Source organism: Cyprinodon tularosa, unplaced genomic scaffold (genome assembly GCF_016077235.1).
Source record: "Cyprinodon tularosa strain WSP-4 unplaced genomic scaffold, ASM1607723v1 ctg488, whole genome shotgun sequence".
Lineage (NCBI taxonomy): Eukaryota > Metazoa > Chordata > Actinopteri > Cyprinodontiformes > Cyprinodontidae > Cyprinodon > Cyprinodon tularosa.
Window position 1 is genome coordinate 250,386 of NW_024039216.1, and position 12,569 is coordinate 262,954.

Genomic DNA, 12,569 nt, shown 5'->3' on the forward strand with positions numbered 1-12,569 from the left:
TGTCTCTTTTTTCACAGTTTGTTTGGGGCCTAATCTTCCTCTTAAAGCACTTTGGCACAGATCAGATCAATTACCCTCAAAGCAGTGGCTATTTAATGAACTTACAACCCGGGAAGGTCTGTTGAAGGTAAAAGCCTAATGAGGTCCGGCGTCCAAATGGCCTCTAAGGAGGGAATTGCAGCCCTCTGCCCCATGTTTTCCCCACCATGTTGGAGGAGAGCATAAACACGTTGGATCCCGCTAATCGCTCACTAGAAACAAAAGCAATAAAGGCCTTTGTTTGTACTGCTGGAGGTTTCTAAAAAAAAAAAAAACACCTGCTTTAATTGTCTGAATTTCTTTAATATGTCACTATAAAATAAGGAATCATCATTAAATCCTAGTTTGAGTCAGACCTGAATGGAAAGATGGTGGATTTATTCATTCAGTGTCTTCAGACAGCTGCTGGGTTTCTACACAGTCTGAGAACGTTTGGTTTCTCTGTTTTCCAAGGAACAGATAGCTTGATTTACTTAGATTCCCTTACTTTTTCTGTTCCATCCTCCTAAGAGTTCTCCTTTTCTAAAAAATGTTTCCCCTGCATTATTTCCTCACCCTCAATCCTGCTTTTACTTCCTTCTGTCCATCCTTTGTTCCTAATATAAGTCCTCCTTCCTCTCTTTTTTCCTTTCTTTTTCTCTGTACCAATTTTGTCTCCCTCATTTCCTTCCTTTGTTTTCCTTGTATCCCACCTCATTTTCTTCTTTGTGTCCTTTCTTTTCTTCCTAGATTTTACCTCAATTTTTGGGGTGTATTCTCTCATCTTTACTTTCTTCTCCTTCAGTTTTGCGTCCTTCCTCCCCTTTCCTGGTTCCTACCTTCTTTTTTCCATTCTTTTTTTTAATTTCCTTTTGCCCTTTTCTCATTGTTCTGTCTGTTTTCTCAATCTGCTACTTTTTTCTTCACTTTGTTCTTCCCTCTTTCCTACCTTTCCTAACTAGTGTCCTTCCTCTTTTTTTTTCTTGACTTGCTTTCCTTCTTCCCTTTTTCTGTGTATAAACCCTGATGTAATGTTGGCTTTCTGGATGCTTTATCCTGCTAATATAATAACGGGAATGTCTGCATGTTTTTGTTTTCCACTGAACTTCTGCTTGGATTTTCTGCACAGGGATACTTTCCCGCTCCCTCTCGTCTTCTTCATCTTCGTTGGACTCTCGTCACGGACCAGGTGGCCGACCTCATCCTCTGCCAAGGCAGCGCCTCCCTCCTAGGCAGAGAAAGGAGAACATCTCCCCAAGTCTCCGGATGACTCCACCACCCGCACTCCACTCATCGCGCTCCTCAGCTCCTCCAGCTGTCGGTATGAATCACTGACCCAGTGAAGGTTTCAGAAGGTTCCTTTTTGTAAAGAAAGTCCGCTCGCCTCAAACAGATGAACTGTCCGCTGTGTTTCAGGTTTCAGGAGTAGGACCCCCTCAGCCAGCAGCTCTCTGTACGACTCTGAGGTGCGACAGGGGGAGAGGGTGCTGGTGGCGGGACAGAGGACCGGCATTGTTCAGTTCTGTGGGAAAACCAGCTTTGCTCCTGGTTAGTAAATCACATTTTTTCTTTAGTTCTACTTCTTAATATTTTGTGTTTCCCTTTATTTTCTAACTCTTAATCTAAAACTAAAAGTTCAGAAATGGTTAAAATATGCAATGTTTTCTCCTGATTTTATGTGTGTAGAGTTACTAAATCAAAATCTTCTGAGTGTAATAGGTTTAGAAAACGAGCTCACCAAACATTTTCAAGATAAAAACAGAAACAGGGTAATAACCCTTTAATATAAGTCAGAATCACAACCAAACTTCAGGGTTATTAGTTTAATGGTTTTAGGAGCCCATCAGCTGTAAAACTAAAGAGTAATAAAAGCCTATATGGCTCTTTGAAGAATTGAATGACATTTCATGTCCCTAATTTGAAATTTCAAATAAACTGCACAGAATACAGAAACTTATAGCTTTTATGGAAATTATTGTTTTGCTGACACACAAAATAAATTTAGTTGTTGGTGTTGCGCCGATGCCATTTTTTTGGCTCTGATACTGGGCTGTGAAGTATTGGCCGATACCAATTTGCCTGACGTAGTCCTACTCAATTCTAGTCAGAATATGAGTCTGATACTGCTCCTTAGAGCTGTGATTATGGGGCGTGTTTCGAACGAACCAGGAAAAAAAATGCTTCTGCACTCAATTGGATAGACCTACAACCAATAAGAGCAACGGAGTGCGTGACTTATGTTAAGCGAGGCATAGTTGTTGTCAACAAAAATCAAAGCGTGCAGTTGCACGCCTATAATAAGAAGATGAGCCTTGATCGCGTTTCTCTGTTCCTCTTTTAAAATTAATTTGCTGTCGATATCTTCTAGAACAGACCTAATAGCAGAATCTACACACCTCAACTCTCAAGCGGCAGCCATTGTTGTTGTCACCCAAGCGCGCTTTGGTGAAGTGGTTGATTACGTTACTGTTGATCATCTGTCCATCATCGTATAAAGCCCGCCCTGACAATTTGATTGGCCCGCCAGATATTGTGCGAGCATACTCGCGCTACTATTGAGCAATGCCAGACCGAACTTCCCGACCTCAATCGTTGTGGGCGGGACTAAGTTCGGAATGGCACCCAGGCTAGATACCGATACCATCTGTTTGAAATTGATATGTGTGTGTATATATATGAAGAACTACATACTGTTTGGATGTAAAATAATTGCCATCATGGCTTTCTCAAGCTGCTGCCTCCCTTTGTGAAGCAGGAAAAAGACAAATACAAAGTGAATCCAGTAGAACTTTTTATTGCCTACCTGGAATGGGTGACAATAGTTGAATCAACCTTTGGCTCTCACAATGGTATCGTTGCCCTATTTGTTGGTACTCGCTGCTACCGATACCATCATTTTAGTGCTGAATCAGGGCCCCACCTAATACTGGTATCAGTGCAACACTAGTAGTAGCCCTGAACGCACCCTAATATGGCTTTTTGTTTTGTGCGCCTCCCTGATGATGCTCAAGGTAAATCAAGTATAATAGATAAATTAGTTTAAAATCAGTTTTTCTTTTTTTTTTTTTTTTTTTTTTTTGATGATATATCTTTCAACATTTCTTATTATCGCAGGCATATGATATATGTTTTTAGTTGTGTTCCTAAGCTCTTTCCCTCAACATACAAAAAATCCTTTATTTAAACCCTTTAAGCCATTTGGAGGAAAAGAAAGTCAACTTTCTTGATTTAATGTTTAATGGATGCAGCTTATTAAATTTGTCTACTGAACCATTTGCCCAGAGCTCGGCTGTTTTGACATATCAGTATTTTCTATAGATCATTCCTCTTTATACTTTCAGAAGAAATATGTATTAAAAACCTTGTACAACATTTCTGTTATTCAGAGTATTTATTTGCCTCAATTTCTATCATAATTTCCAGTCAAATATAATCTGTCCCTTTACTCAGGTTTTAACCTGTTACCATAGCAATGAATACTTAATATACTTAAGATGATCTGAATAACAATCTAAGATTACAAGAATTTCAACTGTTGTCCTTCTCATAATTAAATAAGTTAATTCAGGCAAATGTCAATGTTAGTAAAGAGGAACATGTGAAACTTAAAAAATGTCAGTAAGTTATATTTAAAAAGTCAACATTTTAATTTAATTAAATCAGTGCCTGAATAAAATATAACTTCCTAGATTCAAGTATCTAGGATTTTTTTCTAATATATATATATTTTTAATTCAGTTAATCATGTGCCTGATAATGCTTCATCAAAAGTTTGCAGTTGATGGTTGAGCTGAAACATATTGTAATAGTTTGTGTTTTTCATGTAAGCACAAAACACCCACAAAAACAAATGATCCACTTCTGAAAAATATGGGACCCTACATTTTCCTTAAATCCTGCAATAACTCATATTCTCCCCGTATATGTACTACTTATTTTATTAAAGAAAAGAAAATCTATGAGGCTTGAAATCTTTGAAATGAAAAACAAATGAACCTTTTTCTATTCACTTGATTCTTCCTTCAAGAACAGTTAATTTCTTTAGGCCGTGGAGCAATTTACTTGTGCTGCTGAAGTTAAATGATCATAATTATTGTTTTCTGAATGTTGTTTTATACTTTCACTATGAAACTGATTCAGTGATAATCAGGAAATCTGGAAACATTCCTGAGAGACAACCTGCTTCAGACCAAATCAGCATCAAACAAAATCACAGCAGCTCACATGACTCATGGCTGAAGAGAACGGCTTCCTAAATATTAATGGATACACACTATGTCTGCCACCATGGTGGGGTCTCAGTCCTTTGATTCTCTTTTGCTCTTAATTGCAAAAAAACAAAAACACTTTTTGACAACATGTTTCTTAATAAGACCTTAGTTCTAATATTTGCTCAGTTGTTTTTTAGAGTAAGGAGTTCAGACATTTGTCTGTGTAGAAAGCTTGTTTATAAAATGTAGCTACAGAACTGTTGTTTGTGATCCAGGTCATAAATGGTGAAAGTGAATATTGTGTGAAGTCATGCTGGCTTGTAGTTACTGCTGTTTACTTATAAGGATGATAACAGAGCTATGTTTTATAGATGTATTAGATGGACACAATAACACATCATTTAAGTTGAGCTTCACCCTGTAAAAACCTGGAAGTTTAAATTAAGGTTCACATAAAAAAAGGAAAAAAGACCTCATATCTATACGTTCTCTTGTATCCATCCATCTGCTTGTGTTGCTTCAGCTATCAGAGGGAGGCATCCATGGATTCCTGTGTCCATCCACCCACTCACTCAGTGGTCCTTCCTTCCATTTGTCCGTTCACCCTGTGGTCCGCCTGTTTTTCCAAGATGTGCCGCTATTTATCTCTTCTTTCCTCCATCCATCCCTCTGCTGAATCAATCTCTAGTTTATGCTGGTGCATTATTTGGAAGCAGACAATTTTAAAAATATGTGCTATTATGTTTAACTCAACCTTTTTCTCTTTGTTCTTCTAAAATTATCTTAAGAGAAGAGAAGATTTAGGCATGAAAAAAAAAATGTTTTGAAAATGATGCACCCTGTAGTTTAACAATTTTAAGATTTCGTTTTTGATTTATTCATATATTTTTTTTATTTATTATTGTTGGTTTTGTTTTTGAGCAGCTGAACTTTAGGAGCGTCCATTTATCTTTCTTTGCAACATTTCCACTATTTGAAGTGATTCCTCTAATGTTCGCTTTAATCTCTGTTTCTCCTCAGGTATCTGGTTGGGCATTGAACTGGACAAGCCTAGTGGCAAAAATGACGGCTCAGTTGGAGGAGTCAGATACTTCAGCTGTCCTCCCAAACATGGAGTATTTGCTCCTCCCTCCCGTGTTCAAAGGTGAGAACTCAAGATTTTAATGTAGCCTGGATCCTGTCCTTACAGTCATTAGTGGTCATTTGTAGAGAGAGAAAAAAACAGACTTAACCACTAAAAAAAATAAAATGATTTAACATTCACAGCAGATTCAACAATAAATCCCCAAGGCTGCCTTTGATTGCCCTCATATATAAGTCTGATGGCACTAATGAGTTCCTTTGACAGTGCCATTTGCGTGACTGCTGACACATTTGATTTCGCCCTCTGTGCGGTAAACGCTTCTCTGTTCTGGTGATTAACTAGAGTCAGAGTTATCCAATGTGAAGCCCGGGGCCTTCACTCAGCAAGACTTTTCAGTTTAATATGACACCTTGTAATGAGCCAGATGCCGTAACGTCTGCGTTTAAATGAAGATAACGAATATCTAAAGGAAGACGTATTCACACAAGCTGGCTGTCAGCAACGCTGCATGTTAAAATGGGGTTTGTGTGATGCATCTGTTTGGGATCACAAAGTAGAAGATGATTAAACTGCAGATTAGTTTTAAGGCTTTTAGGTTTTGTTAGAGTGCAGCAATAAGAGAGTCTGGAATAATGCAATTTTGATTGTCTGACTGAATACATGAAGGAACAGCCGGACGTTCAAACAGAAAATCAGTCGGTCACCATCCATCTTTTTTCAACCAGCCAGTCCCCCTTCCTGTCTCCTGTGTAAAACATGCAGAGTGTCTCCAAAAGCTTTCAACATTTGCTGCCGATTAACGAGCCGCTGAATATGAAACACAAGCCGAATGCACTTTTATAACCGTGGATTAAGGTATTTAAACATTTCCTTGGTTTGTTGTTTTTGACCATTTCTGCTTCTGCCAGAGATTGGAATCAACCATTTATTTTTAATAGCACTGATCCATAATTATCATGGAAAACAATGGAAACAATATTTGGTTTTATTTATTTTATTAATGAAATGTGTGACAACTCAAAACATTCCACATTTTTCAGCCAATTAACAGACCAGCCAATCAGATGGAGGTTGGGAGCTGGAATGTTTTTATGCCAACATGAACAGGATAAACACTATTATCTTTAAGAGGAATTATTGTCATTTTGTTTTTTTTGCAGATGAAGAAAATATAAAAAAAAAAACAAATTAGATCTAGAATGCAAAAATTGCATTTGAAGCTTTCTGTTGTGCCTATTATGTCAAATTACAGCTTTTACAGATTTTACTTCCTGTCTGGTTGAAATCCAAATCAGACAGAAAGTGAAATTTTTGTAAACCCTTATCATTGGATCTCTGCTGACGAATGCGTGAAAGCTCGATACCTGCAACACGTTTTTATACCCTTGACTCAAAATATGTCTTTTCTCTTTTATAAATCATGCAAACTTATCATGCAAACTTTTTTTTTTTTTTTTTTTGTAAAATCAACATGAATTGAGGAAGAGTTTGCTTTTTGCACTTAATGCTAACACAAAATGGCTCGGCACATAACAGGACACCTGTTATTCTGCATTTGATCTCATCCTTATGCTCTGTTTTCATACCAGGCTGGTTACATCTCTCTTTCCTTTCCCTTGGTTTGTTTGGATTATTTTATTGCAGATACAGATGTGTTGCCTTAATTGTTGGGACTTCCAGGACGGCTGTTTTACTGAAATAATTTCATCCTGGGGAAATTCTCCCTGACAGTAATATTCATGGAGTCACTGAGTTATCGGATGGCACATTAGCAGCCCGATGCCTCAAGTGTATAATGGTCATAACTGAATAAAAGCCATTAAAAGGCAGTTGACATCTATAACAATGTGTGCGTCTGTGAAAGGCTTTATCAGAACTGATGGACTGTTGCACTTTCATTTCTTCGGATAATTTGTCTCTGTTCATGATGTCCTCTCAGGGTTTTTCCTTCCCTTTTCATATGTATATTTTTTCCACTACTGTTTGTGTCTTTCTTTAGACAAAAGCAGCTTTTTAGAACTTTAAATCTTTCTTTTTCCTTCTTTACTTCCTAATTAATCTCAAGACACAAAGTGTGCATCCTTTCCAACTGTCTAATGAAGGATTTAACATTATTCTCCTTCTGTATTCTTCTGCTGTCAGCAGCCAAACCACTTATTAGAAAGTAAAAGCTTTTATTTCTGTTCTTATATATCTTTGGATTTGTGCTTGGAGCTCCTATGGCTCTTGTGAGGAGACTGACTCTAGTTGCCTTTTAAAACTATTTAAAATTTTCTGTATTTTGTAATAAAATCTAAAAGGTTATTAATTCCTATGCGATGCTGAAATCTCTTTTAAACACCAGCGAAGAGACTAATACTTCTTCCCTTTACCAGGATCCACGGCTCAGTCGATTGCCTTTCAGAACTCACCTCCTCACGTCTCCGTCATCCAATCAGTGGTAAGGATTAGTTATTTGAAAAGTATTGCTTTAGTCAGAGGTGTGTCATGCACTAATCAAGTCATTAATTTAGGGTTTGAGCATTGCTAAATGATCATGATGATTGAAGAGTCTACAATATATCTAACTGCAGGGTTAAAAAAGGAAACATTTAATTTCTTTCTTTATATACATAAAAGCTTAATTATATACAGTACAGACCAAAAGTTTGGACATACCTAGACAGAAGAGTTTTCTTTAACACATGTGGAATTATATACTTGACAAAAAAGTGTGAAACAACTGAAAATATGTCTTATATTCTAGGTTTTTAAAAGTAGCCACCTTTTGATTACTGCTTTGTACACTCTTGGTATTCTCTTGATGAGCTTCAAAAGAATTAGACACTACTTCTACATCAATCTGTCAAATGGAAATAGACAGGTTGAAGTAGAAATTCAAATTTCTGCTTCAACCTGCACAAACTTCTTAGACTTTTCCTCTAGTCCCATTAAGTATAGGTCAGTCCAACGACTTCAGTCTTTATTAGACATTGCTTTGTCTTGTTACCATGTTGAAGATGTATGGCGTTGTGTGGCTTTGATTGGAATACAGCAAAATAATGGTGTAGTACCTTAGTAAAAGTAGCTTTGATGACATTCATATCCATGATGAGTGGATTGAAGCTTCCTTCTTCAGCTCAGTTTGTATTTCGTAGTGTGATGTCAGCTCTTTGCATCTCTGTGACTCTCCTGATATCCATCCAGGGACGATTCGTCGCAGTTTGAGCACATCAACAGCCATCGCCACACCAAAGGAGCTGAGCAGGAGAAGCCCCGTCACCAGGTGAGAAGCTTTCCTCAACAGTTTTAAACCTCTTTCTCTCCTTAGGTTTTCAGCTTCATCTGAATCCTGTGCTACAGTGACAGATTTAGCAGGTTTTAAAATCGCCGCTAGATGCTTCTGCTGAGGAGAATCAGTTGAGGATTAAACTATGGAAGATGACGCTCCGGTTTGTCACCTGGTGTTTATTTACCTCTATGCATATTTTCTCATAAACCTTTCTTTCTGTTTTTTGTTCCCTGTACTTTCACAAACAAAAACACATGAAGGAGCCGTTCTACTCCTCACCGTCGCCGCTGGAGCACCCTGAGCGGCAGCAGTGGAGGAATTCCCGGAAGCACGGCAGGATCTAGTCCTTCCGCCTGCTCAGACAGCCAGGTGCGTCTCCAGGTGGGCATGCAGGTCTTCCTGACCAGCGCCAACGAGATGGCCTTTATACGCTTCCTGGGAGCAGCGGACTTTGCGCCAGGGCTCTGGCTTGGTTTGGAGCTCCGAAGTCCAAAGGGCAAGAACGACGGCTCCGTAGACGGCCGCCGCTACTTCACGTGTCGACCTGGCTACGGCGTCCTGGTCCGTCCCAGCCGGGTCACCTATCGTGGCATCAACGGTTCCCACTTGGTGAATGAAAAAAGCTGAAGACTTTGAATATGGGTTGGATCTCACGCTGTTTAAACTTTTTGCATTTCTAACTTTTTGCATTCTGATTCTCTGCACTGCGGAGCTTTGAGCTAAAGACATAACTGCTTTAAAGTTTGTAGGAGGCAAAAAGCACTTTATAAAGTTACCAGGAAATCTATTTTGCATAAAACTCTGCACTACTTTATTCTGATTGCACTGACAAGCCTGTCACTATAAGATCAGACTGACAATATCAGTGCTTTCTGGGATTTTATCAGTTAATTAGGATCTAATTAAAGGTGTCCTTGTGTTTTTGTTGGTGCATGTTGATCAGAAGCACTTTAGAAAAGGAGACCAGGATTTTTTATAAACAGGGTTTATAATGGAAGTCATGTTGGACTTATTAGTAAATAAGATTAAAGGAAATGATGCTCTGTTTGGTGGCAATAAAAGTATTTAACCAGTTAGGAATGGTTTGTAATGGTGTCTATAAATCACTTTTTATTAGGTCTCTTTGTTAATATTTTGGTTATTAGGTCAGATTAAACATTAAAAGACGAAATAATTGCCAAAGAGAATTAATGTTAGGCCATCTGACATAAAAAAAACCCTCAAACCATCACACAGCTGAGATGGTTTGTCCTTTTTTTGGAAGAAAAAGCAAAAGCAGAGCTGACTGCTTTTACATGGATGTGTTCCCTAACCTTGATTTCTGATGCACATTGTCCTGCATGCTTTAGATGTTTCCCTGCTGGGAAAAACCTAATTTAAAAGAGGCAGAAAGCTGATATTTCTCTCATCAGATTTGAGCTAAAGCTTCCATATTATTTATCAATCTGCAGAACAATCCATAGCAATTAGCACAGCTGGCAAACGTGTCAAAAGCTTGAAAATAAATCTATCTTTCATGAAGTCCCTGATGCTTCAAGTCCTGTAAAATTTAATCATATTGATAATTATAGGCAAGGATCTGTGAACCTGTAGGCTTTTTATTTTTCATCAGGTCAGGGAATTACCTAAACCCATCTTTAACTACAGTATCATAATTTCATCCTTTTTAACCCTTGATCTTAATTGTCAAAGGCTCTAAGAAGGCTTTCAGAAAGACTGGGTTGGATGGAGGAGGGTGGGCATTTATGTGGAATAACAGATAAGGTCAGTTATTCAATTGCAGCGTTATTTATAAAGCACTTTTAAAACGAGGTTAACCAAAATGCTGGACATGACAATAAAAGACAAAGACAGACTCATACAATAAAAAGTCACCATCAGGTTGTGTTAAAAGCATAAAAGTAGAGGTGAGCTATGAGGCACGATTTAAAAATAAAGAGATTTAATTTATTTAAAATAAAAATCTACTGAAAGTTGTCATAATGTCAAGATAATGACAGAAGCCACAGATAAAGCTGCTCTGAGCTGTGTTAAACTATAAAGTGATATTAAAAATTGTGCTATTGCTCACAAGAATGATGATCTAAAATGCTATAATAATGCCCATTGTCCTTTATAATGGCTGCTGTTTGGGTTAATCCAAAGAGTAACAGTTTGAATGGTTCCTACCAAACATTTGTAATAGTCTGTGGTGAAAGAGCCATTTTTTTCCTGGGCAAACTCTGCATAATTCTAGTTCAGTCCAGAGAGCAATGGGCTGCTACGACTCATTGAGAAGGACTGCAGGTCCAACAAGCCCATGCAGAACATTAGAGATCGTAGTTCCAAGCTTCAGGATATTCACCTACAGATCAGGGCTGGTCACATCTCTGAAGTGGACATTTTATTAGTCGGTTTAATTTGCTGTTTTTTCAGACTTTATCTCTATTTATCAGGGCCTCAGTGGGCTCCTTTAGATGGTTGACCATATGATGAGGAATCAAAAGTTATGCACAAATGTTGTCAAACTGTATTAATCAGGCAACGAAGTGACAAATGACAAAAATTAACCATTTTTAGTTTTCTTGCAGGTAGGGTTGTCACGATACTAAAGTTTTCAACTCGATACCGATAGTAAGGAAAATATTTGATGCTCGATACCATTTTCGATACCACAAGGATAAAATTTCAACAGAAATATTTTGATTAATAATTAAAATACAATAAATAAATAAATACAATAAACAATAAGAACAACATTTTGAGGTTGTTTTCTGTGCAAAGTATTTAGCAAGCTTGATAACAAACTTACAAAATTAAAATGAAGTTTTCCTTACTTGGCTATGCTTTGCACACATAACAATGACACTAGCCAAACCGGTTAAGAAACAAAAATAATTCTCAGCAGCTGCACCTGTTACAAAAAAAGTCTGAAACTGAAAAGTGCACAAAATTATTCGATCACACAGTGTTCAGAAAGTGCATTTTCCTCTATTCTGCACTTTAGATGACTGATGACTGTTTAGGTGCGACTGGTACTCGATACTTTTGAAAATGAGTATTGTATCCGGATACAACGTTTCAGTATCGATACTTTTGACAACCCTACTTGCAGGGGAACCAAACTAGCAAAGTATGGTATTTAACAATTCTCAGGAAAACAGGCTGATTCCAACTCTGCTTTTCCAAACATTGCAATTTTATTCTGGATCTTTTCATTATATCGCTTTGTGCTTACATCCAAACTGATTTGAAAAAAAAAACCCCAAACACTACCAGGGTCAAAGCGATCATGCCCTTGATGCTAATGGTAATAACTATGGGTTCCTTTTTGATAAATATAGGAATATAGGAGTCCCAGCCAATTCTTTTGAATGCTTATTTTAATTCATCTGAGTACAAAGCAAAAACCCTGGCAACTTTCCAGCTAAAAACTGAGGATATTACAAAATATACACGTATCCCTCTTTCTTTATCATTCTTAATAATCTTAATGAGATTCCCAGTGCTTGACACACTGAGGCATCCCCACAGCATGATTCTCTCAGCACCGTGTTTTGCTGTGGGGATGGTGCTCTTTAGGTTATCTTCTTCTTTCCAGTAGAATAATTAAGTTTCTGGGTGGACAGTAAATTAATGGAAGCCTCCAAAATATTAGGTAAGATGTTTGGAAAAGATGTGGTAAGAATAGATCTGTTTTGAGAACATTTGGTAAAAAGTGTGGAAACTTGCAGTTGCGTACGAGGGCTAATAGTTTTGTCCTAAACTCTATGCATACTCTGGGAAAACAGGAGATGATGTTATTTGAATGAAGCTGTAATAAGTAAGCAGATCACTTGAACATAAAACATTCAGTTTAATTTACCTTTTTTAGAACAAAGTAAAGAACATAAAGTTTTTTTAGTATTATGTTTAGGGTTTAAAACAATTTATTGGATTAATCATGATTAATCAATTATTCTTGAAATAATTGTCAACTAATTTAATCGATTAATCATTAACTGGG

The 12,569-nt window shown here is 37.4% G+C and overlaps 1 protein-coding gene across 3 annotated transcripts in view; it reads left to right on the top strand.

The window, feature by feature from the left end:
* Positions 1–9,660, top strand: part of LOC119794689 (CAP-Gly domain-containing linker protein 4-like) — a 51,030-nt gene extending 41,370 nt beyond the window's left edge. For all 3 annotated transcript variants that reach the window (XM_038302336.1, XM_038302337.1, XM_038302335.1), the window contains 6 exons: positions 1,148–1,339; positions 1,435–1,566; positions 5,250–5,373; positions 7,689–7,753; positions 8,500–8,578; positions 8,845–9,660. In XM_038302336.1, the coding sequence (XP_038158264.1) occupies positions 1,148–1,339; positions 1,435–1,566; positions 5,250–5,373; positions 7,689–7,753; positions 8,500–8,578; positions 8,845–9,211 (959 nt within the window). In that variant the 3' untranslated portion in view covers positions 9,212–9,660. The remainder of the gene's footprint in view (positions 1–1,147; positions 1,340–1,434; positions 1,567–5,249; positions 5,374–7,688; positions 7,754–8,499; positions 8,579–8,844) is intronic.
* The last annotated feature ends 2,909 nt before the right edge of the window (positions 9,661–12,569 follow it).